This window comes from Eublepharis macularius, chromosome 8, assembly GCF_028583425.1.
Source record: "Eublepharis macularius isolate TG4126 chromosome 8, MPM_Emac_v1.0, whole genome shotgun sequence".
Lineage (NCBI taxonomy): Eukaryota > Metazoa > Chordata > Lepidosauria > Squamata > Eublepharidae > Eublepharis > Eublepharis macularius.
The window spans coordinates 51,226,083-51,251,392 of NC_072797.1; the positions used below are offsets into that span (position 1 = coordinate 51,226,083).

Consider the following 25,310-nt stretch of genomic DNA (forward strand, 5'->3'; position numbering starts at 1 on the left):
TGATTGGAGCAAGAGCCCCGGTCCTTATAGGACAAAACATGCCCTGAGGCTGGGGAGCCCCCTCAGCCGTTGGAACAAAGACCATAAGGTCAGTCTCTGGGAATTACAAAGGTTTGATTGCTTGATTACTTGCTGCCAGGGTGTGTGAAAGGAAATGCAGTCTCTTCTGCTGCCTCACAAAGGGGCAGTTTGCTAATCAATCTCCCTGGAGCTGGGTTGATGAATTTAGATATGAAAATGCATGTTCCCAGAGACAAATTAAACTTATCAGTGCTGGTTGATTGAGCCTTGATCTTAGGGTAGGGAATTCATCATGGAAGGAGGGTATCGGCATGTGCTAAGAGGGGTGACTCAATGACACCCTTTCTTATCACAGCTCACTCATGCCGCTGGGGAGGCAGTAAATCAGATCACGTCATTCCTCTGTATTAGCATGAACATTCCTTTTATGCCTTAATCTCCTTCACAGGACTCAGCAATACCGGCTGAAATTCCCCCTGCTGTAGATGAGGCTGCATTACTCCAGGGGCTGTGTGATTTTTATATCACAGGCAGCTATCAAACAGCTATTAGATATGACAGAGGCCGGGGTCGACTGCTTACAATACACCTCTCCTGTTTGCCCTTTGTGGAGCCAGGGATGGACTCCAGGTATCTTGTGTTGGGGAGTGGGATGGCAGCCCCTGGAGCAGGTTCTCTGGTCCTGCAAGCCATCATTCCATTCTGGAGGGCATAATCCCAGGACTGGAGCATGGCTCATGAGGTCCACCCCGCATTCTCCTTACACCTTTTCGATGCAGTGATGTGTAATGGAGCTGCTGCAAGTCGATGGGCATAGATTGCTCCCATCACATCCAATGGTCCTTCTTGTCTCCCCAGTGGTCTCCAGTGAGCAGCACTGTCAGTTCCTTTGGCGCCCATACCTGCTCTCCTCTACTTAGCTGCCTTTCTTTGACCTTGGGGGGGCTGATCCTGGGTGCTGCGTCCCTCTTCACTCTTCACAGCCTTTCTGATCCCACTTTTCAGGGAGGGGGAACCTGTTTATCACGGCGGGATTTGCAAGCAAGTGGAGCTGCAGCCATCTGGTTGATCCTACTTGGAAATGGGATTGGATGGGTGAGAGGGTGGGTGCCCTGTCTGTACCTTCAGTGTGCCCCCCCCGGGCAAGGATGTCTGCTCCCTGATGGGAGGGGTGCCACTGGCCAATGGACATCACAGCTTGTCCATTGGCTGCGCTGCTGCTCACCCCTTGTGTGCCTATCAGGAGTAGTGCGGCCATTGGCAGGTTCTGTCAGGGTTATCAGGGGAACAGCAGGTGGGTGCTCTTGGCAGCGGCCATGCCTCGCCTTGCTGAGCTCACGCGCCAGTGTGGCTCTCCCACAAAAGTCCATAGGGAGTGGCAGAGTGGTACTGCTTTTACATTGACGCATGGACGCAGGCGCCAGGCCAGTCCTTAGGATTGGGCAGCCCATGTGGATTATAGCTAGTGTTCTGTGACAGCTGAACTTTTACTTAAAAATGTGGTCTGTTCTATTTCAATGTGTTTCCTAATGGCTGGTGACTGGGCCATTCTGTGTACCCATTGTGGTGGATCAGATGCAACACCCCTCCAGAAACATATATGAAAAGTTTTACTGTTGTGGATCTTTACAATGATGTTCTTTACAATGATGGAGTTTGTGAAGTTCCCTTTTCCTGTTGCATTTTAAGAGAACTGCTCCCCAGACTGCACATTCAGCACATCTCAATATAAGATATTAGTCCAGAAATCTCAGATGATAGTGATAAGCCTAGAGATGCTAAGAAAAATCCGACCCCCCTGGATGTTCAAAGGTGGCTTCAGTAGAGTCTCTAGGATCAATGTTGCAGGGCATGTCACTAAATGAACAAACTTGATATAAAATCATCTATGCAGGTATTGCAGAACATAAAGATATTTCTTCCTGAATTTTTTTTAAAAAAAATATTCAGAACATGTGCATTACTGTTCATAGAAATATGAAATACGGGTGTTACTTGAAGTGCTTGAAAATATTATTTTCAGTTCATATTCATATTTCCAGTTTTCTTTCTGTTTGTAGGGATGCCCTCTGCCTATTCATTAGTTACACTTTTTTTAGCATTATCCATCAGTTTTACCTCTGGAGAAACAGAAGTAAAGTTCATTGGGCAAACAGAATTTGTGGTTAATGAAACAAGTACAACAGTTATACGCCTTGTTATTGAAAGAACAGGAGAACCAGTGAATGTCACAGCAATTGTATCGGTAAGAAACACTGTTTTTATGCACAAATAGGGAATGAAGCCTTTTAAAACCAAAACAGGTCAAATAAAGGATTTTTTTTTGAGGGGGAAGGAGTGTACAGATCCATTTGTTCTTGGAAAACCAAGGCCAAAATTATTTTTCCATCAAAAGACCAGCAAACAATGTAATAATATTTTTGTGATAAAGAAAGGAATTGCCAATTCCAGGTTGAGAAATTCCTGGAAGTTTGAGGGTGGTACCAGGGGAGGGCAGGTTTGGGGGACCTCAGCAAGGTATGGCATAGAGTCCACCCTCCAAAGCAGCCATTTTCTCCAGGTGAACTGAATTTTGTGGTCTGGAGACTAGTTATACTTCTGTGAGATCTCCAGGACCCACCTGAAGGTTGACAACTCGAATAAATATTCTTATTTTTATTATAGTATTGGACATACATATTTATGGAAATGTTATTTAAAGTTTTATGTAATGAAGTTTCCATTTTAAGAAATATTTATGTATTCATTGTAGATACATGGTGAAAATACAGGAGATTTTTTTGATACATATGCAGCAGCATACATAACTGAAACAGAAACAAACCGAACAGTGTATATATCAGTGTGTGATGATGACCTTCCAGAGGCTGATGAGACTTTCATATTTTATTTGACTTTACAGGTAGGTACTAATTTTTCACAGGAGGGGGGATTGTCACTATGGCACATGTTTTGCCTATAGAAAGTCCTTGGCATTTCTAGGGAAAGGAGCTTAGTTTATAGCTGTTGGGAAATACTTCTTCTCTATCTGGAAGTCTGGACAGTCACTGTCAGTTAGATTACCTAGTACTTAGTCAGATAGACAGGTGGTTAAAGGCAGCTTTGTATGCTCGTGTGGAGGTATAATTGAAATAGATATCTGATATTTGTTTATTTGTCATTTATAGTCCACCTTTCAAGGCAGATTAAACAGTGTGAGTCAGTTCAGTCAATTTTAAAGATGTTTCAATAACAATGTAATAGGACAAATTTGCAAAGATTTAAAGCCTTTAGAAATCTAATACAGAGTTGAAGAAATGCTAAAACAAGGCATAAACAATTTGAAGACTGACATATGAAACAACATATAAACTACCCAGTAGGATCATACTTACAGTAACAGGCAATACGTAGTAGTAGAGTATATATAATGCATCTTAAAGATAGTTTCTTGCCAATCTTGTAGTCTCTGTAGGTTATATTATCAAGTCCCCCTCCGTCCTGCATTGCAACACTGGCAGGTCTGCCTGATAGAGGACCCCTTCACTATCCCCCAGTGTACACAAGTCACTGAATATATGAATATTACTGTGTTGCAAATTCAGAAGTAATTTTCAGTATTTTTTTCACTACTTCCCCATTTTCATTTTATTCTTGCAAAATCCTGTAAATGAGATAGAGAAGGAAATTGTGATACACTGGTTCTACAGTTTTTATATTGACAGGGTTGTTCTGTTTCTTCATTGTGATCATATAGATGATCATTATGGGAGTCATAAAAATTCATCTCAGAGTTTTCAGTATTGTATATAGTGTGAAAAGACCTTCAGTTTCTTGTTGGGGGTAGGGGAGAAGACATTCTTCTTACCTAGCTTCTTATTGCTATGGTGTCAATAATATTGTCAAGCTATGATAAATGATCTTCAAAGTTTGAATCAAACACGTTGTTTAACCAGAGGAGTAAGTCTATAGAACTTGTGTTCCTTGAAAAAAGTAAGCGCTTTTTGAGCATTCTGTTCTCTCGGAATACCATTTCATTGGAATGTGTCATTAAGAGAGATTTATTTACTCTGAAAATAACTACGTTATTGAATGCAGGAACTTACTCAAAACATGAATGCATTTTTCATTTAAAATATACCGTTCTAGTTTTACATATTGTGTGCCTGGTCTTTTTCAGAAGCCATTTCCAGGAGTAAAGCTTGGATCACCCAGAGCTGTAACTGTAACAATTTTATCAAATGACAATGCTTTTGGAATTATTTCTTTCAATATGGTATGATTTTTGTATTTTATACCTTTATTCTTTGAAATGGAATAACAGGAAGATTACTCTGAGGAATAATTTAGGTGTGAGTGGGGGGGGAACTATAGCATTGTGGCTGAGTTAGTGGGAAGACCCCCAGTAAATTCTAAGCTCAGACATAAATGATATGGATGGGTTTTGGTATACCATAGTCTTTCATCCCAGCCCCTCTCCCCATCCTGCCTCATAAGCTATCCAGCAATAGGGCTTGAAACTGCTCAACAGCAGCAAGGTACCTTAAGAAAGTTCTTGATGCTGCTGTTTAATTTAGAAAGAAAGTTACCTATGGCCCTTTGGATGTATTCCCCCAAAATAGCCAGTTGTGGCTCAGCAGATCTAATTGGACTCATTTGGACTGTGGCATCAAACAATTGAGTCAAAGACAACAAGACGGTGTGATACTTGGCAACACATTGGAAGTGCCAAATGAGCTGAAAAAACTGATCACATTTTATTTCCTTTGGATACAAAAAGTTAGAAGACAGAAAAGATAACAATCTTGTAGTGATTGCTAGACATTATAAATATTATTGACATAACGTAAATAAAGTGATTTTGGTTATTGGACCATACAAAGAGATATGGATCCAAGAAAGCAGACAGAATGGCCACCTGTTGATCCTCTGCCTCATATCAACCCCCTTCCTCCGTAACCAGGGTCATGTCTATCATGTTAGCTGATCTTGGCAGGAAAATACCAAGAGTAGATGCTAGATCATATAATGTAGTTTTCAGGGGCTTTAGGGTTAGGTTTGAGGAAAGGGGAGCTAATAACTCTAACTCTGGCAAACTTGCATGGTCTTTAGCCTCATTAAAAATTTTTGACCCACCTGCATAACTACCTTGGCTGTTACCATAAGCAGCAAAGTTGATATTTGTGTATTCATGTAAATAGTGGAAAAGTAATTGCATTGTGTTGTATTTTGCTTAGGGCACTTCACAACAATTGACTAGTATGTATGTGTGTGTGCCTGCATGTTGTTTTGTTGTTACATAGCTGAAAGAAACGGTGTGTAATTTCTGGATTATAACCAAAATACTGATGACTGCTACTCGAAATGTATATTATTCCCACTTCCTCCTTATCAAACATTTAAAATGGATTTATTTTTCTAATTTGGTGGTTAATTTTCTTGACGTGGTGAGCAAAACATCTGTTTTGTTAGGTTTAAGAAGCTCTATAATTGCTAAGTTCACAAAAACTTTTACCTTGTTTATAGTGCCGTTACTGTTTTTAATATTTATATCTTTCAGTGTTTTAATTAGCAAAACAAATTTGTTATTGGGAAATGGAATAGTATCAGTAGACCTATTCATAGATGTGATTAACTCTTAGGGAGTTTAGTATTGCTATGGTAACAGTTTCTGCATAGGATATTTCATTGGTTCCAGATATTACTTTTTATTTCTCTCCCCTTTTTAGCCTGCCTTAATCACACTGAATGAGCCCAAGGGTGGGAATGAATCTGTTCCTCTCAATTTAATTAGAGAGAAGGGAACTTATGGAACTGTGACTGTTATTTATGAGGTAAGTCTGTAGAAGTTCTTTCTCCCTTAAACATAATATTAGATGATGCTGGTTATCTGGATCCTTTTCAGTCTGGCTTCAATCATGTTTTCAGAAGAGACACTGCTCTGATTGCTCTAGTGGATGAGTTGTGCTGTGAAATGGACCAAGGAACTGTATCTGAGTTGGTTCTTTTGGACCTTTCAGCAACTTTGATAACATCAGTCATGATATCCTTCTGGATTGCCTTGCCAGTATGTAGCTTTGCCTTGCTGTGGTTCAGACCATTCTTAAAGAGCAGAAGTTTGTGCTGTTATACTCTTTGACTGTGACTTATTGGGTGCCATGAGATACCATCTTATGTTCCTTACCATTTGACAGCTATACAAACAACTGGGTGAGGTTGTCCAGAGAGTTGTAGTTAGATGTCATCAATATACGGATGATACTAAGCTCTGTCTCTTCTTTCTGTCTGAACCTAGAGGGGATGGGGGAGCTGAGACTCAAAGCCAGTGCTTGGAGTCAGTCTTGGATGGGTTTGAGTAAACAAGTTTATCCAGGTGAGGTGGACATGGGATTAGTCAGGGATGAACTGATTATAGATTAAGGGTTTTGCCTGTTTTGGATGTGATGCAGTCTTCCTGAAAATGTTCACAGTCTGTGAATACTTCTGGGTCTGGAGCTGCACCCTGTGTTCAGATAGTGTCCACGGTGAGCTGTTGCATTTTACTAGCTGTTACTGATTCATTAACTGTGTCCCTCCATTGACAAGAAAGATCTAACCCCAGTTATATATGTCCTGATAACCTCCAGACTACTTTATTGCAATGCATGGAGCTGTCTTTCAGAAGTGCCTGGAATTGCAGCTGGTTTAAAATGTGGCTTGTAGGGTGGTAGCAGGGGTCAGCTATTGGTAGCATAGTACTCCATTCTGCAGCAATTATGCTGACTCCCATTAATTTGTGAGCTCAATTGAAGATGCTGGTTTTGACGATTGAGGCCCTAAATGGTCTGTGCCCAGAACAGTTTAAAGAATGACTCTTACCATAGGAATCTTAGGTCATCTTCAAAAGCTTTGCTCCATCTACCTCCACCATCAAAAATATACTGGGTGGCAGTATATAATAGGACTTTTCACTGACAGCACAAAAATTACAGAACACCCTAGTAAGGGAAGCTGACACAACTCTTTCTGTTAGTATTTAGGAAGGAAATATAGACTATTCTGTTTCACCAAACTATTGAGCTTCTTTAAACTTCCACAGTACATGAAATCTATGTTATGTGAAATTCATATTATGCAGGGGTCCCCAATCTTTTTGGGCCCCTGGGCACTTTTGGAATCTTGACAGAGGATGATGGGCACAGGCACAAAATGTCTGCTGAAAGAGGTGGAACCAGTCACAAAATGGCTGCCAGAAGAGGTGGACTTAGCCACAAAATCAGACATTTATTTATATTTAATAATTTAATTAAAGTCCCAAAGATCAAGAAAGGACTCTAGTGATAACAGTCACTCACAAAAAACTCTGATTCTGAAGCAATTAGCCATCACTGAATCATGGTAAAATCAATTTAACGTACATCAGTAATCGTGACCAAATCCCATTATTTTGCTGGGATTGTGTTCTGACATTGCTATTCTTGATGAACATGGAAGGGTTGAGAACATGGTGGGAAACAGAATGTTGGACAAGAATTGGTGCTGGTTTCAATAAGCATTTCAATTTCATCTTGAATATTTTGACCATTTAACCAGCTGCATTAGAGGAGTACTTTTGCCTTCTGGGTGTTAAGTACGGAAAGACTCCTCCAAATTTACTGAACATAGATAATGGTTTCTTTATAGGTAGAAGGTGCTCCAGATACTCCTGAAGAAGACTTGAGCCCAGTAAGAGGGAATATCACCTTTCCTCCTGGCACAGCTGAGTTGATTTATAACTTGCTTGTTCTTGATGACCAGGTGAGAGCACACTTCTGTCACTTTTTTAATATATGATAAATATGAAACAATTAATATGAAACAATTAAGAGTGTATACGCTTGCATGTACAAGAGAGGTTGGGAAAATAATGCATGAACTGATGGGCTACTTGCTGGGTCTGTTCACTAAACTCTACTTCATATACATATTTCCTGCTTCGTGGTCCTACCTTGTTATCAGCAGGGCCCCATAAGCTTCAAGACATGCTATTGTTATGTGGTTAAAAGTATTATTTGTCATGCTGTACAGTACAATTAGTATGTCAATATTTGGTTTTCACATTTATATGGATCAGCTCTGGTTTAATTCAAGGACTGCAGAACCTTTATTCTCTAAATATTTAAAATAAATATCACTAATATGAGTTAAGATACCTTTATTTTATTTTTATTTATTTTTTAAAAACTCATTATCTCAATACAAAAAGAACTGCCATCAGTGTGAATCCATGTAATTGCATAAAACATTATTGTAAATGATAAGCCATGTGTAGCAGACTACAGGAATAAAAGTTACAGTACCAAGATGAAGATTTGAGAGACTTAGATCTTGTATATGCTAAAACTAATTGAGGAGTACAAGTCAAAACCTATTATGAAAGTACAAATGCCACAAACTAAACAAAGAATAAAGTTGGCCTTAACTTCAAAGACCACTTGAATACCCACTCCTGAATACCATCTCTAGAAAAGTATTTGAGGGTGGCCAATTAGCAAATGAGTATGAAAGAGAAGAAAAAGGTAGGGAGTACGAAACTTGGACCTTCACTTGGAAGCTCAAGACAATAGTTTGCTTAGAAAAGATGCTATGAACACTAACTGAATATTTACTACCAGGAAATCCCTGGAAATAATGTCCTAAGTGTTCTTCTCAAAGCAGTGAATGGTGTTTTTGAATGTCAAAGTCATGGAACAGGTGCATGGGCTTTTCAAAGCAATTTGCTTTGGGGTAAGAACTGAGCTCTATCAAGATTCCGTAGATATGATATTGAATGAGAAATACAAATGATGTTTTAATACACTGGACAAAGAACAGAGTCTTCTTGGTTGTGGTGCCTACACTATGGAATTCCCTCTTGAAGGAAGGTTAACAGTCCACCTCTGGCTTATTTTTAGGAAACTTTTTATAAAGACTGTTGTGATCCAGTGAACATTTGGTGATGTTAGGATGAAGTTCTGATTAACATAGAATGACAGTGTTTCAAAGCAGCATTAAAATGACCTATGAGCCATAACCAAAAACTAATATCAGGAGGTTTCTTTATTGCTATTAAAAGACTTAATAGTGTTTTAAGTGTTAGATTTTACAAGTGCATATTTGGATATCAAACTAAGCTTTATAATATTGAAAACGTTTAACCCTTTAATAGTATACTGCCATCAAACATACTAAAGCAATGCTAGTTGCTTTATTCACATTATCACATTTAAACCATATCTTTGAAAATATGCTTTATATATCTACTGTGTATGTAAGAATTTTCATTTTCTAATGCTGTATATTGTTCTACATAAAGGTTTTCATGCTGTACATTTTGAATGTCCAACAATATAGAGCAACACGGTAATGGTTATAGTGAACAAAAAGGAAAAATTTCCCGTGTGTGTAATAATGTCTCCACAATTAACAATAAAGCATATGTTATTTAATATATAGTTTCCAGAATTATTTAATTGTCAATACATGGGGGATATAGTAAACAATTTCAATTCATTTCTCATACTACAAACAAGAACTGCATCACGTATTGTAACTTCCTATGACCTTAATTATGCAAACATTCCGTGTATCCTGTATATAAATAGATTAAAGTGTCTTGTGCTCAATATGCTACAATTATAATAACTAAAGTGCAAATACTTCCAATATCCTATGACACTACTTCTTGCATACAGAATACAATTTGCCTATTTGTCAGTTACAATGTAGATACAGTCCAAAATAAATTCCAGACACTGTGTGTGTCACAGATCGTGTGCTGATCCTTGCGGTATAAGTTGTTAATTCTGTGACTGAATTCCTCTAACGGACGGTCCAGATCCACATATGGTCCGTTTCCAGAGTTCTTTTTCAAAGAGCACAGTAGCTGGAAAAACATACATAGATCAAAGACAGAATCCCCGAGAATATAAAATTTATAATAATACACTCCTAGTTCAGTATACTCACTCAGAGATTCTTACAGTCAGCCTTCCATATCCCTTTCCGATACTCTCAATTACTTTCATCTGTATCCTGTTACCAGGTTATCGTCTTATCTACAGAAAGGAATCCACGCCCCTCTCACCTAGTTACTTCATCTTAAAGTTAAACCCATTCTATAAGTAATTATCCCAAAAAGCAAGCATAGTCATTAGCTATATTCAAGCCATAGGGAATGAGAGTATTGAGTTTATAGATCCAAAAGGTTTCCTTCTGGTGTAGTTCCCTAGTAGCTGCCATATGTTCTTTCTTTCGGGTCTTAAACAGTACAGTGAATAGCATTTCCATGTCTCCATGTTTCTTGTCTAGATAGTGTTGGACTAAAGGAGCCTCTAGTACCTTATTCTTTATTCTCGACTGATGTTCGCTGAGCCTTATTTTGATGGAACGTACAGTACTCCCTATATATAGTAAACCACACGGACATTTTAGAACATATACCACCCCTTCAGTATTGCAATTGACAAATTCACACGTAGTCCTCAATCCCGACTGCTGCAAATCTTCTACTGTCATTACAAGGGAGCATTGTCTGCAACGTCCACATTTATATACCCCCTTTGGTAATCCCGTGTTACTATCAGTGTCACGAATTAAATCCGAGTGTATCAGCTGGTCCTTGATGTTTCGAGTCCTCCTGAAGGCTATCAATGGGGGGGTTTCACAACCCGGGATATCATTAACAAGCGGCCAATGTTTCAGGATCGCCCGTCTGATTGCGTTAGCTTTTTCACTGTAATTAAAAACTCCCACAATGCGGTTCTCCATCGTTCTTCCCCTTGGTCTAAATAAATCCTCCCTGACTGCTTCATCTGCACGGCGCCTTGCCTGAAGTAGTACCCTGTCAGGGTACCCCCGTTGTTTCAGACGTTCTTGTAGCACATCACTTTGACAGATATAATCTGCATTCCTAGTGGAATTTCTTTTGAGTCGCAAGAATTGTCCAAATGGTAAATTTGCCCTTAGATGTCCTGGGTGGAAAGATCTGTAATGAAGTAATGAGTTCTTATCTGTTTGTTTTTTAAAAGGTCTTACTGCCAAGGTACCGTCCTCCCCCTTGTATACTGTCACGTCCAAATAGTTTACACAATCCCTACTTGCATTCCAAGTAAATTTAATATTGGGATGTATACTATTCATCCATTCTCCCAGCTGCTGGATATTAACATTTTCATTAGTCACTAGGAAGAGATCGTCAATAAAACGGACGAATATGATGATATCTTTCCAAAATGGATTAGTTATAGGATTGCAAAAATAATTCCTTTCTAATTGTCCCATGAAGAGATTCGCTATGCATGGTGCCGCAGAGCATCCCATTGCTACCCCTCGAAGCTGGAGAAAAAATTGATCTTCTACTCTGAAGTAGTTGTTTTCCAGTATTATCTCCAAGAGTGATATTAGAAAAAAGGTAGGTGGATGCATGTGTTCCCTCTGATCTAAAGTTTCCATCACCACCAGGCGTGCCTCTTCATGCGGAATGTTAGTATACAATGAGGCGACATCCAATGTTGCTAATATTGCTCCTGTTGGCAGTTGAAAACCCTCAAACCTCCTAATAAAGTCGCCTGTGTCCAGTAGAAAAGACGGTAATCTTCTTACAAAATCCTGAAGAAAAAAATCCAAATATTTAGACAGTGGTTCCAGGATAGAATTGCTTCCCGATATAATTGGCCGTCCAGGGGGGGGAAACCCTTCTTTGTGAATTTTTGGCAGTATATACATCACGGGTGTCCTGGGAGACAAATTGATTAGACCCTTGTGTTCCAGTTCTGTAATGTATCCTAATGCCAAAGCTTCATCTACAGTCACCTTGATTAGGAAGCCGATCTTCTTTACCGGATCACTGGGGATGGGTCGATAATCCAACTCATTGTTCAGCTGTCTCTTTATTTCCTTCATGTAGTCTCTCTTGTCCATCACTACAATCGCGCCCCCCTTGTCAGCCTCTTTTATTATAATAGATCGGTCAGATTGCAAATTTTTTATGGCCATCCTTTCTTCCCTTGGTAGGTTGTTGTGTCTGATGCCTTCACGGGCTTCAATGTCATTAATTTCCTTCACTAACATTTTTTCAAATGTCTGTACATAGGGGTTATTGACAGTGGGGTTATATGAGGAACGTGTTGAAATGCCCGTTTCTTTTTTCTTAATTGCAGTTCCACCAAAAACAATCTTCAGCTTAATTTGTCTTACTAACTTAAAGATGTCAATTCTAGTTTGAAAGCCATCATATCTGGGAGTAGGTACAAATCCAAGACCTTTGTTGAGGGCCATTTTTTCTAAGTCTGAAAGAGTTCTGCTTGAAAGATTGACTACTAAGTCAAATTCCTCTACTGGCGTCAGGTCCGTTTCCCTCTGTTGTACCTGCCTCCCCGTAAAAAACGGCCCCTGCCCTCATAATTATATGTCTTCTTATCTGGGCGTGCTGACATAGACCTAGTAGACATCCCGTCTTCTACTGAGGTATCAGTATCCTCCCCCTCCGTAGTCTCTATGTCTGAAAATTGGGCTAAAGGATTTGACCAGGAGACCTTCTTCCTTTTGATATTTTCTTCATTCCACCAGCTGTATACACGTCCCGTGGCATAGTCTCTGTTGTCCCTCTGGTATTTCCTCACCTTGATTTCTTTCATTTTATTTTCAAACTCTTTGACTAATTTTTCCAGCTCCTTTATTTTATTTTTAAACTGCTCATGCTCGGCGTTATTTTTAAGTTTAGTCTCTAGACCTTCAATATCCTTATCAAGATTCTTCACTTCCACCTGCGCCGTCTCGACCACTAGTAACATTAAGTCCATGGAACATTTATTCAACACGGCAGCCCATTTACTTTTAAACTCCTCCTGGTCTCGGAAAAGACCTGGAGGTTTATGTATACGGAGCCCCCTGGGTATCCTATTGATCTTAAGGTACTCAATCAGGGAACCCGCATGAAGTTGGTAACGCAGCTGTTTTTTCTTTAAGAACTGTAAGTTGTTCCAATCATTCTCCCCATTACTCTCATTTTTATCAAAAGAAAAGGGCGTGGATGACATTTCAGAGATAATACGTGTCTTATCTTCCTCAGTATACATTAATAACCCTTCATAATTAGACATAGCTCCAGTTACAAGGTCCAACAATATAGAGCAACACGGTAATGGTTATAGTGAACAAAAAGGAAAAATTTCCCGTGTGTGTAATAATGTCTCCACAATTAACAATAAAGCATATGTTATTTAATATATAGTTTCCAGAATTATTTAATTGTCAATACATGGGGGATATAGTAAACAATTTCAATTCATTTCTCATACTACAAACAAGAGCTGCATCACGTATTGTAACTTCCTATGACCTTAATTATGCAAACATTCCGTGTATCCTGTATATAAATAGATTAAAGTGAGCATGAGCAGTTTAAAAATAAAATAAAGGAGCTGGAAAAATTAGTCAAAGAGTTTGAAAATAAAATGAAAGAAATCAAGGTGAGGAAATACCAGAGGGACAACAGAGACTATGCCACGGGACGTGTATACAGCTGGTGGAATGAAGAAAATATCAAAAGGAAGAAGGTCTCCTGGTCAAATCCTTTAGCCCAATTTTCAGACATAGAGACTACGGAGGGGGAGGATACTGATACCTCAGTAGAAGAGGGGATGTCTACTAGGTCTATGTCAGCACGCCCAGATAAGAAGACATATAATTATGAGGGCAGGGGCCGTTTTTTACGGGGAGGCAGGTACAACAGAGGGAAACGGACCTGACGCCAGTAGAGGAATTTGACTTAGTAGTCAATCTTTCAAGCAGAACTCTTTCAGACTTAGAAAAAATGGCCCTCAACAAAGGTCTTGGATTTGTACCTACTCCCAGATATGATGGCTTTCAAACTAGAATTGACATCTTTAAGTTAGTAAGACAAATTAAGCTGAAGATTGTTTTTGGTGGAACTGCAATTAAGAAAAAAGAAACGGGCATTTCAACACGTTCCTCATATAACCCCACTGTCAATAACCCCTATGTACAGACATTTGAAAAAATGTTAGTGAAGGAAATTAATGACATTGAAGCCCGTGAAGGCATCAGACACAACAACCTACCAAGGGAAGAAAGGATGGCCATAAAAAATTTGCAATCTGACCGATCTATTATAATAAAAGAGGCTGACAAGGGGGGCGCGATTGTAGTGATGGACAAGAGAGACTACATGAAGGAAATAAAGAGACAGCTGAACAATGAGTTGGATTATCGACCCATCCCCAGTGATCCGGTAAAGAAGATCGGCTTCCTAATCAAGGTGACTGTAGATGAAGCTTTGGCATTAGGATACATTACAGAACTGGAACACAAGGGTCTAATCAATTTGTCTCCCAGGACACCCGTGATGTATATACTGCCAAAAATTCACAAAGAAGGGTTTCCCCCCCCTGGACGGCCAATTATATCGGGAAGCAATTCTATCCTGGAACCACTGTCTAAATATTTGGATTTTTTTCTTCAGGATTTTGTAAGAAGATTACCGTCTTTTCTACTGGACACAGGCGACTTTATTAGGAGGTTTGAGGGTTTTCAACTGCCAACAGGAGCAATATTAGCAACATTGGATGTCGCCTCATTGTATACTAACATTCCGCATGAAGAGGCACGCCTGGTGGTGATGGAAACTTTAGATCAGAGGGAACACATGCATCCACCTACCTTTTTTCTAATATCACTCTTGGAGATAATACTGGAAAACAACTACTTCAGAGTAGAAGATCAATTTTTTCTCCAGCTTCGAGGGGTAGCAATGGGATGCTCTGCGGCACCATGCATAGCGAATCTCTTCATGGGACAATTAGAAAGGAATTATTTTTGCAATCCTATAACTAATCCATTTTGGAAAGATATCATCATATTCGTCCGTTTTATTGACGATCTCTTCCTAGTGACTAATGAAAATGTTAATATCCAGCAGCTGGGAGAATGGATGAATAGTATACATCCCAATATTAAATTTACTTGGAATGCAAGTAGGGATTGTGTAAACTATTTGGACGTGACAGTATACAAGGGGGAGGACGGTACCTTGGCAGTAAGACCTTTTAAAAAACAAACAGATAAGAACTCATTACTTCATTACAGATCTTTCCACCCAGGACATCTAAGGGCAAATTTACCATTTGGACAATTCTTGCGACTCAAAAGAAATTCCACTAGGAATGCAGATTATATCTGTCAAAGTGATGTGCTACAAGAACGTCTGAAACAACGGGGGTACCCTGACAGGGTACTACTTCAGGCAAGGCGCCGTGCAGATGAAGCAGTCAGGGAGGATTTATTTAGACCAAGGGGAAGAACGATGGAGAACCGCATTGTGGGAGTTTTTAATTACAGTGAAAAAGCTAACGCAATCAGACGGGCGATCCTGAAACATTGGCCGCTTGTTAATGATATCCCGGGTTGTGAAACCCCCCCATTGATAGCCTTCAGGAGGACTCGAAACATCAAGGACCAGCTGATACACTCGGATTTAATTCGTGACACTGATAGTAACACGGGATTACCAAAGGGGGTATATAAATGTGGACGTTGCAGACAATGCTCCCTTGTAATGACAGTAGAAGATTTGCAGCAGTCGGGATTGAGGACTACGTGTGAATTTGTCAATTGCAATACTGAAGGGGTGGTATATGTTCTAAAATGTCCGTGTGGTTTACTATATATAGGGAGTACTGTACGTTCCATCAAAATAAGGCTCAGCGAACATCAGTCGAGAATAAAGAATAAGGTACTAGAGGCTCCTTTAGTCCAACACTATCTAGACAAGAAACATGGAGACATGGAAATGCTATTCACTGTACTGTTTAAGACCCGAAAGAAAGAACATATGGCAGCTACTAGGGAACTACACCAGAAGGAAACCTTTTGGATCTATAAACTCAATACTCTCATTCCCTATGGCTTGAATATAGCTAATGACTATGCTTGCTTTTTGGGATAATTACTTATAGAATGGGTTTAACTTTAAGATGAAGTAACTAGGTGAGAGGGGCGTGGATTCCTTTCTGTAGATAAGACGATAACCTGGTAACAGGATACAGATGAAAGTAATTGAGAGTATCGGAAAGGGATATGGAAGGCTGACTGTAAGAATCTCTGAGTGAGTATACTGAACTAGGAGTGTATTATTATAAATTTTATATTCTCGGGGATTCTGTCTTTGATCTATGTATGTTTTTCCAGCTACTGTGCTCTTTGAAAAAGAACTCTGGAAACGGACCATATGTGGATCTGGACCGTCCGTTAGAGGAATTCAGTCACAGAATTAACAACTTATACCGCAAGGATCAGCACACGATCTGTGACACACACAGTGTCTGGAATTTATTTTGGACTGTATCTACATTGTAACTGACAAATAGGCAAATTGTATTCTGTATGCAAGAAGTAGTGTCATAGGATATTGGAAGTATTTGCACTTTAGTTATTATAATTGTAGCATATTGAGCACAAGACACTTTAATCTATTTATATACAGGATACACGGAATGTTTGCATAATTAAGGTCATAGGAAGTTACAATACGTGATGCAGTTCTTGTTTGTAGTATGAGAAATGAATTGAAATTGTTTACTATATCCCCCATGTATTGACAATTAAATAATTCTGGAAACTATATATTAAATAACATATGCTTTATTGTTAATTGTGGAGACATTATTACACACACGGGAAATTTTTCCTTTTTGTACATTTTGAATGAGCAAAGTCTTGTCTTAAGAAGCATTTTCCAAAAGAGAGAGGTTTAACTGGAGATTTTTCCAGTGCTCCCCTAAATTTCACATTTTTTTTCAGTGCGGCGGGGTGGGGAGTAATTGAAGATGCCCTGTTTTTCCCCACTCATTTGTCCATATATACTTTTAATGTCATCAAGTCTTGTCTTGTTATTTTTCTAGATACCGGAAAATGATGAGAGATTTATTATTCACCTGAAAAGTGTAGAAGGGGGAGCAGAAATCAACGCATCAAAAAAATCTGTTGAAATTATTATTATGAAAAATGATAGCCCAGTGCGATTTACTCAAGGTTTTTATATGGTACATGAAGAGGATGACATAATAACAATTCCAATTGTTCGGGGTAAAGAAGACAGTGGAAATATTGGGCCTGATGAATATGAAGTCTCCATCTGCTACATCATTGTAACTGGAAATTCAACAGCGCATGCACAGATTAATTTAGACTTTCTAGATCTACAGCCAAATACAACTGTTATTTTCCCCCCTCTAGTACATGAAACTTCTATAAAATTCAAAATTCTTGATGATGCCATACCAGAAATCGCTGAGACATTTCATATCGTGCTGCTTAAGGACACCTTGCAAGGAGATGCAGTTTTAACAAATCCTTCTGTTGTTCAAGTAACCATTAAGCCCAATGATAAACCTTATGGAGTATTATCCATTAACAGTGTTTTGTTTACATGGACAGTCATTATTGATGAAGATCAAATATTAAGGTATTGCACCTCTTCATTCTATTAATAAGCGTATGTATTTGCATTATTTATTTACATTATTTATAGTCCATCTTTCTCACTGAGACAAGGTGGTTTACACAGTTTAAATCATTGAGCAAAGTCCTGTCTTAAAAAGTATTTTTATGATCAAGTCTCACAATTTGATTTTAAGAACTCAGATCTTAGACATGAAGGTGAAAGTTCATAATTCTTATAGGCACTTTTGTATGTGATGTTCTTTGGAATTCAGTATTTAATTATGTTTTTCTCTGATGTTAATACATTCCTCCTGAGACTGACATGCTTTGAGTCAGGATCAGGATTATGTAAATATCAACTGGGATTACAGTTTTTACTGAGTCTCATGAAATCCCTCTACTGAGAATTCTCAGTGAGGTTTCATTCTTAAAAGCTGATTGAAACCAATGTATAGTGATGTGTACAATTTTGTTTAATGACTTGTGTAATTACAAGTACAAATTAAATATAATAGCCTCAGTCCAGAGGAAGTTATTTTAATTGAAACCACAATTTAATTAATGGGACTTGTTAGTCAACCTATTTGTTCCACTGATTTCAGTGTAACTTAAGTACAATTTTTTTCTCTGGATTTGGGCTGGTATGTTGGAATATGTTTCTGTCCGTAGTTAGGCGTACATACTGTAGGTTGTAAAAGAAAGTATATTTGTGGGCCTATCTATATGATTTCATTGTGAATGAGAAATTATTTGCATTGTTTTCATAAATTGCTCAGCAGTTGAGATCATACTTAAATCAATTGCAGTTTTACATTTAAAAACAGAGTAAGTTTAGTAGAAAGTTCATTATGAATTAATATTCCCATCCTGACAAGTTCTGCTTTAAAATGTGCCTTTTAAATGTTTTTCCTTCTGTGTGAACCACTTATCTCTGAGCAACTCCTTCATGGCTCTGAAAGTCTTTAAATGACCTAATAATGTAAGCAGGTGCTGCTCACATGGGTCTTTCTCACAAAATTAACACCCCCTCCCGGAGATGTGCCAAATCTGTTGGAAAAGACCATACAATCTGTCCTTGCCATGTGAATTGGCATTGAAACACTCAGTCGTATGGAAGCTGTTCATGGATAAATGTCTCTCAGGTGGCTGGAGAGCATCTAAAGGTACTTTGCTGTAAGGCTAAATCCGTAAAGTTAGTGAAACTGCCATTTAGTAAGAGCTTTTCATTTCTCTTTGTAATGCTTTTTCTGAATTAGTTCAGCCAATGCAATCAGTGGCTTGATATTGGAATATAAGCCCTTATTTAGGAGTACATGCACTTTCCACAAGATGTATGCAAATATTGTGTATACATGTACACAGGCAAATATGTATAGCATAGATAGGGATATCATGAATATCTATACGTTTTTTTCTTCTATCAGTGGAAAAAATGCATATTGTGGGTTAAGCATCCTAAATAAAGCAACACATTTTAAAACTGGTGCAAATCCACGAAAAGAGCAAAGTGTCAGTGCAAGAAAACTGCACAACTGAAACAATTATACAGAGTGGGAAATGATGCCCCATCTGTCACACAGTTAGTGTTTATGATAAGAGAGCTATGTTAAATTTTGTTTGCAACCTCTAGGTATGAAGGTATCACGATTGTAAGGAATGGTGGAACTCATGGAAATATTTCAGTAGCATGGATTATAACCCGCAACAGCAGTGATCCTTCACCTGTGACTACAGATATCACTCCAGATTCAGGAATGTTATATTTTGCTCAAGGGCAGATGTTAGCATCACTTCCTCTGAATATTATTAATGATGATATCCCTGAAGAAGCAGAACCGTTTCTGCTTAGAATTCTTGCACACACAATACAGGGGGGTGCAGAAGTGAGTGAACCAGCTGAGGTAAGAAATTCTAAATAAATAAATAAATACAAATTTCAAGTAAAATAATGTTGAAGTTCAAAAAATCAGTTTAGGGTTATTTTTTCATTTTGATGTCATAGTTAGAACATGGAATTCAGTTTCCAAGAGTCATTTCTCAATCCAAGCACATCTTGTGCAAAATATGTGGAAATAATGTATTACCAGCCAAGTGTTTCGCAATTGTAGCACTTTCCAGGCATTCCAGAGATGAAGAATGAATGCACAAAGCAGGTAACGAGATTGCTATGACAAGTTCCACTCCTGAGTTTATTTGGAATGCAAGTATATATATAGCCTGTTGCATATCTGCTATATTTGTGTGAATAAGAACTCTGGAAAAGCAGAGTTCCTGACTGTGCAGGGAGGTTCATACATGCACACATGTACATGCATGCAGCTGAACCCAGCAGAGGAGTTCACAGAAGGAGTAAGTTATCTTTCTCCACCTTCCCCTTCCCATGCAGCCTGCTGTTTGTCCCTAACCTCCTCTCTGACCAGGAGACCTTCTCAAGCAAATGTGTCACAGGTTGAAGTGCTGCAGCAGTGACGGATAATCACTTCCACTTGCAGCTCTTGTTAGGTAGGAACAGATCTGCTCTGTGAATTCCTTCCGTGAACTTCTGTTGGAGCCAACCCATATGCTCTGTAATACGTTCTAATCAATTTACATATGTCATGGATGGAATTTGCTGCTGAAATCCTGTCTCCCCCTCCCCCATGCACATCCAGTCTTCCTCATAGAATGCCTGCAAAGAGCTTAGAAAGAGTTAAATACAAAGGTAAATTCATCAACATTGTCTAAGCTATGTTCTCAACATTAAAGATGTCATTGCCTGCTGGAAACTTGTAAGCATTTCGGTTTTAGCAGTTGTTTCAGTGGTTTGTTTGCTGGATTGTACTGACTTTCTTATGTTGGAGTTCAAAGCAAGAGAAGGCAGAAAAGTGTGACTGCAACAGTTGCAAAATGTACTTTTAGATTCAACTAAGCAGCTGATCATAATTATTTTTGCTTATATAGGATTTCTTCAGTTTAGGACTGTGCGAAGTAGTCTCCTATTTAATATTCAGGTTGAAAGTACAGAATTATTTTCAGAAATAACATGTTCAGTGCTCTTGATTCCACATATGCTAGTGCTTCATATCTGCTGTTCATTCCCCCCTCCCCTTTTCTGGTTATTGCTGCTGCTTGAATTAGTCAAATTGGGATCTCAACCAATTGGGGATCAGTATATCTAGCTCAGTGGTACTCACTCCATGTCTTGTGAAGAGCAGTATGACTACTGTATGCACTGTGTGCCACCTCACCAAACACACACGCTCAGTAATTAAACTATTAATATAAACATATAACTATAATCATTTTACCAGAGTACATCTAAACACGTAGGCTGTCTTTCCCCAACATTGTTGAACTTTAGCCAATTCTTGTGATTCTGCAGAGAGAGGAAAAGATTAACAGGGCAAGAATGGCAGTAAAGGGCACAGGTCTTACTGCTGAAGCCTAGATAGCCAGCAGTGTTGTGAAGCTTCTCTTCACAAGAAGGCTGGGCACCCTTTCTTCTCTGCTTTCTTGCTGTCTCCCCAGTATGAAGAACAGCAACTTGTGAGAAAGTGAAATTGGCAGTGTATCCAGAAGAGAGCAAGTGAAGAAAGAGGAAAGCGGAGTGAAACCCCCACCCCCACTTTAGTGTGGCCAGTTGCTCTTTTCCTGGGGAGCAGCTGTGGTAGTAGTGCTTTTGCTGTCCTTTCTCTGCAGCAAGCTTGCTTTCTTCCTGGTAGCTGTCCAGGTGCTGGGATCAGAATGTAGAGGCTATGGTGGGAGGTGTTGGAGATGATGGGCCCATAGCACAAAGCCTGCACTCTATGGAGGCTCACAAGTTACCTGTTCTCTAGACCCACTGGTGGCAGCAATATTGAGGTGGGAATCATCTACCAACCACCAGCCTCCTGAACAATGGCTTTGCCAACTTTAATGAAACATGGGTTGGATGCCACATTGGGGAACAATGCTCAGAAGATTTACAGGTGTTATCTCAAATAGCCATATGTGGCTTTCTAGCCACTGAGTATCACTGATCACATAAAAACAAACAGTCAGATTTGGCTTTGTAATGATGCCATTGAGGGCAAACAGATTTGCTTGAGAGGAACCAGGGATTTTCTGGACAAATCTCATGGGTGATCCTAGCCAGAGATTAGAGATGGGCATGAACAGCAATACGAACAAAAAAAAGCCATGAACAGCCCAATCTCCTGTTCAAGAACAAGCTGTTTGTGAGACCCCATTCTAAATGAACAGATGGTCGTTGCAAGCCTCGTTTGTTGCTGTTCGTCAAGCCAGGCAGTCTGGCACCTGCAATCAATTCCCTTGGCAACTTAGACAGGGATTGTCTGAACTTTGTCTGAACTCCTGCTGTTGCCCTGGAAACTCCAATCGAAGCCCAATTTAGCTTGATAGGCAGGTCTTCCTTTCAAGTGTGGAGCTCCAAATCTGTTACAAGGGAGCAAAGAGCAGCGGGGAGGGGGCTCCCAGCTCTGGCTTAGTTTGCAGACAGTGGAGAGGGAGAGAGTTGCTGTTGGCATTTTGATAAAGAGAGTGCATTGGAGCTTGAATTTTCTTTATGTGTGGTGGGATAGGGATCTACCCCTTTAGGTTCCAGAGCTGCTGCCAGGCTCTGGGGCCAAGCTATTATTTACTATTGGTACCTTTCCTGCTGCCTGTTCAGGTAAGGTTTCTGGGAGTGGTCTGGTAGGGATGATGGCTGGAGGAGAGCCTGCTGGCCCCCACGAACAACCAACCATGAACATGTTCGTGAACAGGTCATGCTCGTAAGTGTTCGTGAGTCCCTGTTCGTGGATGGCAACGAACAACGAACATCATGTTCGGGTTTTTTTCTATTTGTGCCCATCTCTACCAGAGATTACACAGCAAGTGGAATGATATCTCTACTTGGGTTGCCAGTTGGTTTTGCTGTGTTTCAGTGTGTCTAAATAAAAAAAAACTAATTGAGAGAGGCAGCCATAAGGGGCATTCTAAATAAGTAGGCAAATATTTTCCCAGGCGTGACTTCTAAGTGTTCTTGAAATCTGCAGATAGTTATACTTCAATTCTAATTAAGAAAGGTTCCCCCCTCCCCAACTAACATGGAGACCAAAGTGTGTATCTGGTTTATGTAATTGAGGATTTTGTGTTAAAAGAAATAATTGTTTTCCTTGTTATATGCAGAAGTTCATTTCATTCAGTAGCTCTCCAGTTTTGTGCAGGATCTCTGTAGGATACAGTTTTATGGGCAGTTTTTGTCTGTCCTCTGAAGCTTTTGTAGAAGTAGAACAATTCTAATATAGTAGCATTAAGCTAGTTGTCAAGATATATAGCACTGCAGACATGGTTAAACAGCAGAGAGTAGTGGAGTGGTAAAATGATCCCTAGGGGCCCACTTTACATGACCCTCCAGACAATGATAGGTGCTCTCTTATTTTTGTTGTTGTTGCTATAAGCAGAATCACACAGAATCACGGAGTTGGAAGGGGCCATACAGACCTAGTCCAACCCGCTGCACAATGCAGGATGAGCCTAAAGCAGCCCTGACAAATATTCATCCAGCCTCTTCTTGAAAACTGCCAGTGAAGAGGAGCTCACCACCTCCCTAGGCAGCTGATTCCACCTTTGAACTACTCTGATCGTGAAAAAGTTTTTCCTAATATCCAGCTGATACCTTTCTTCATGTAATTTAAGCCCATTGCTTCGAGTCCTATCCTCTGCTGCCAACTGGAACAGTTTCTTGCCCTCCTCCAAATGACAGCCTTTCAAATATTTAAAGAGAACAATCATTTCCCCCCTCAATTTCCTCTTCTCCAAACTAAACATTCCCAGGGCCCTCAGCCTTTTCTCGTAGGGTTCAGTCTCCAGATCCCTGATCATTCTCATCGCTCTCTTCTTCACCCTCTCAATTTTGTCCACATCCTTTTTGAAGTGAGGCCTCCAGAACTGCACACAGTACTCCAGGTGTGGCCTGACCAAGGCAGTATAGAGAGGGACAATGACCTGCGATTTTGATGCAATGACCCTTTTGATACAACCCAAGACTGAGTTTGCCTTTTTTGCCACCATATCACACTGACAGCTCATATTTAGTTTACAGTCCACTCTTACCCCAAGATCTCTTTCGCATACACTACTACCCAGAAGTGTATCCCCCATCCTGTATTTGTGCTTCTCATTTTTGTGGCCCAGATGTAATACTTGTCTATGTTGAATTACATCCTGCTTACAACCGCCCACTTCTCCAGAGTATTCAGGTCTTGTTGAATTTTAATACTCTCTTCTTGGGTGTTTGCTACTCCTCCCAATTTGGTATCATCAGCAAATTTAATGAGTAGCCCATTTACCCCTTCATCCAGATCATTGATAAAAATATTGAAAAGTACTGGGCGTAAAATCGAGCCCTGCGGCACCCCACTGGACACCTCCCTCCAATCTGAAGAAACACCATTGACCACCACTCTTTGGTACGGTCCTCTAACCAGTTCCCTATCCACCAAACTGTCCTATAGTCCAGTCCACAGTCTTCCAGTTTACCCATTAGAATGTCATGAGGAACCTTATCAAAAGCTTTACTGAAATCCAGGTAAATCATGTCGACAGAGTTCCCACGATCCAGCAAGCTCGTCACTTGATCAAAGAAGGAAACCGGGTTGGTCTGACAAGATCTGCTGGGGATAAAACCATGTTGACTTCCCTGGATCAGTAAGCGGTCCTTCAGATGCTTACAGATCAATCCCTTTAAAATGTGTTCTAATATCTTCCCAACAACAGAAGTCAGACTGACTGGCCTGTAGTTTCCCAGGTCATCCTTCTTCCCTTTCTTAAAGATTGAGATAAAATTCGCTCTACTCCAATCTTGTAACACATCCTCAGTCTTCCAGGAGGCCTTGAAGATGATGGACAGAGGCTCTGCAAGTTCTCTAGAAACTTTTTTGAGCACTCTTGGGTACACACCATCCGGCCCAGGGGATTGGTATTCGTCCAGTGCAGCCAGGTGCCTCTCCACAACCGCTCTGTCAAAGCCAACTAGCCACCCAGGTGTCCTGTCGTGTCTACTACCATCTCTAGATGGATTCAAGTTCTTCAGGGAGAAAACAGAGGCAAAAAAGTCATTAAGCCTGTCTGCTTTTTCTCTGTCCTCCATCAGAGTTTCCCCTTCCACTCCCAACAGCGGTCCAGTTGCCTCTTGTACCTTACGTTTGCTTCTCACATATCTGTAGAAGTTTTTCTTATTACAGCGAGCCCCTCTGGCCAGACCCAGCTCATAATGAGCTTTAGCTTCTCTGATGGATGATCTGTAGTACCTAGTAACCCTCATATATTCCTCTTTAGAGGCCTGTCCTTCTCTCCATTTCCTGAACATTTCCTTTTTCTCCCTTAGCTTATTCTGGAGCTCTCTGTTCATCCACATTGGTTTTTTGAAGCCCATACCATGTTTATGTCTTTCTGGAATAGTGAGGGCTTGAGCTTGCAAAAGCTCATGTTTGAGAAGAGCCCACCCTTCACTCGTTCCTTTCCCTTCCAGCACACTCCCCCACTGAATGACTGTCATCAAGCCTCTGTGTTCATTGAAGTCGGCCCTACGAAAATCTAACCTACGAGTCTGGCTATGAACTTCCTTGGCCCCCCACAGCAACTGGAATTCAAGGAGGACATGGTCACTTCCCTCTAAGGTCCCCACCACCTTCACCCCATCTACCAATTCTTCCCTGTTGGTTAATATTAAGTCTAGTATGGCTGAGCCTCTTGTAGCTTCCTCCACCATTTGAAAAAGGATGTTATTGGACAGGCAGGTCAGGAAGTTGTGTGATTCTTGTCGCTTTGCTGAGCTTGTCTCCCAGCACACATTGGGGAAGTTGAAGTCACCCATAATTATAAGGTTC

General features: G+C 39.9%; 1 protein-coding gene across 1 annotated transcript in view; it reads left to right on the forward strand.

Moving 5' to 3' along the window:
- The first annotated feature begins 1,337 nt into the window (after positions 1-1,337).
- ADGRV1 (adhesion G protein-coupled receptor V1) overlaps positions 1,338-25,310 on the forward strand; it is a 428,595-nt gene continuing 404,622 nt past the window's right edge. Inside the window, exons 1-8 of the mRNA XM_054987564.1 lie at positions 1,338-1,407; positions 2,082-2,266; positions 2,774-2,923; positions 4,181-4,276; positions 5,730-5,834; positions 7,663-7,776; positions 16,920-17,482; positions 19,091-19,361. Of these exons, the coding sequence (XP_054843539.1) occupies positions 1,338-1,407; positions 2,082-2,266; positions 2,774-2,923; positions 4,181-4,276; positions 5,730-5,834; positions 7,663-7,776; positions 16,920-17,482; positions 19,091-19,361 (1,554 nt within the window). The remainder of the gene's footprint in view (positions 1,408-2,081; positions 2,267-2,773; positions 2,924-4,180; positions 4,277-5,729; positions 5,835-7,662; positions 7,777-16,919; positions 17,483-19,090; positions 19,362-25,310) is intronic.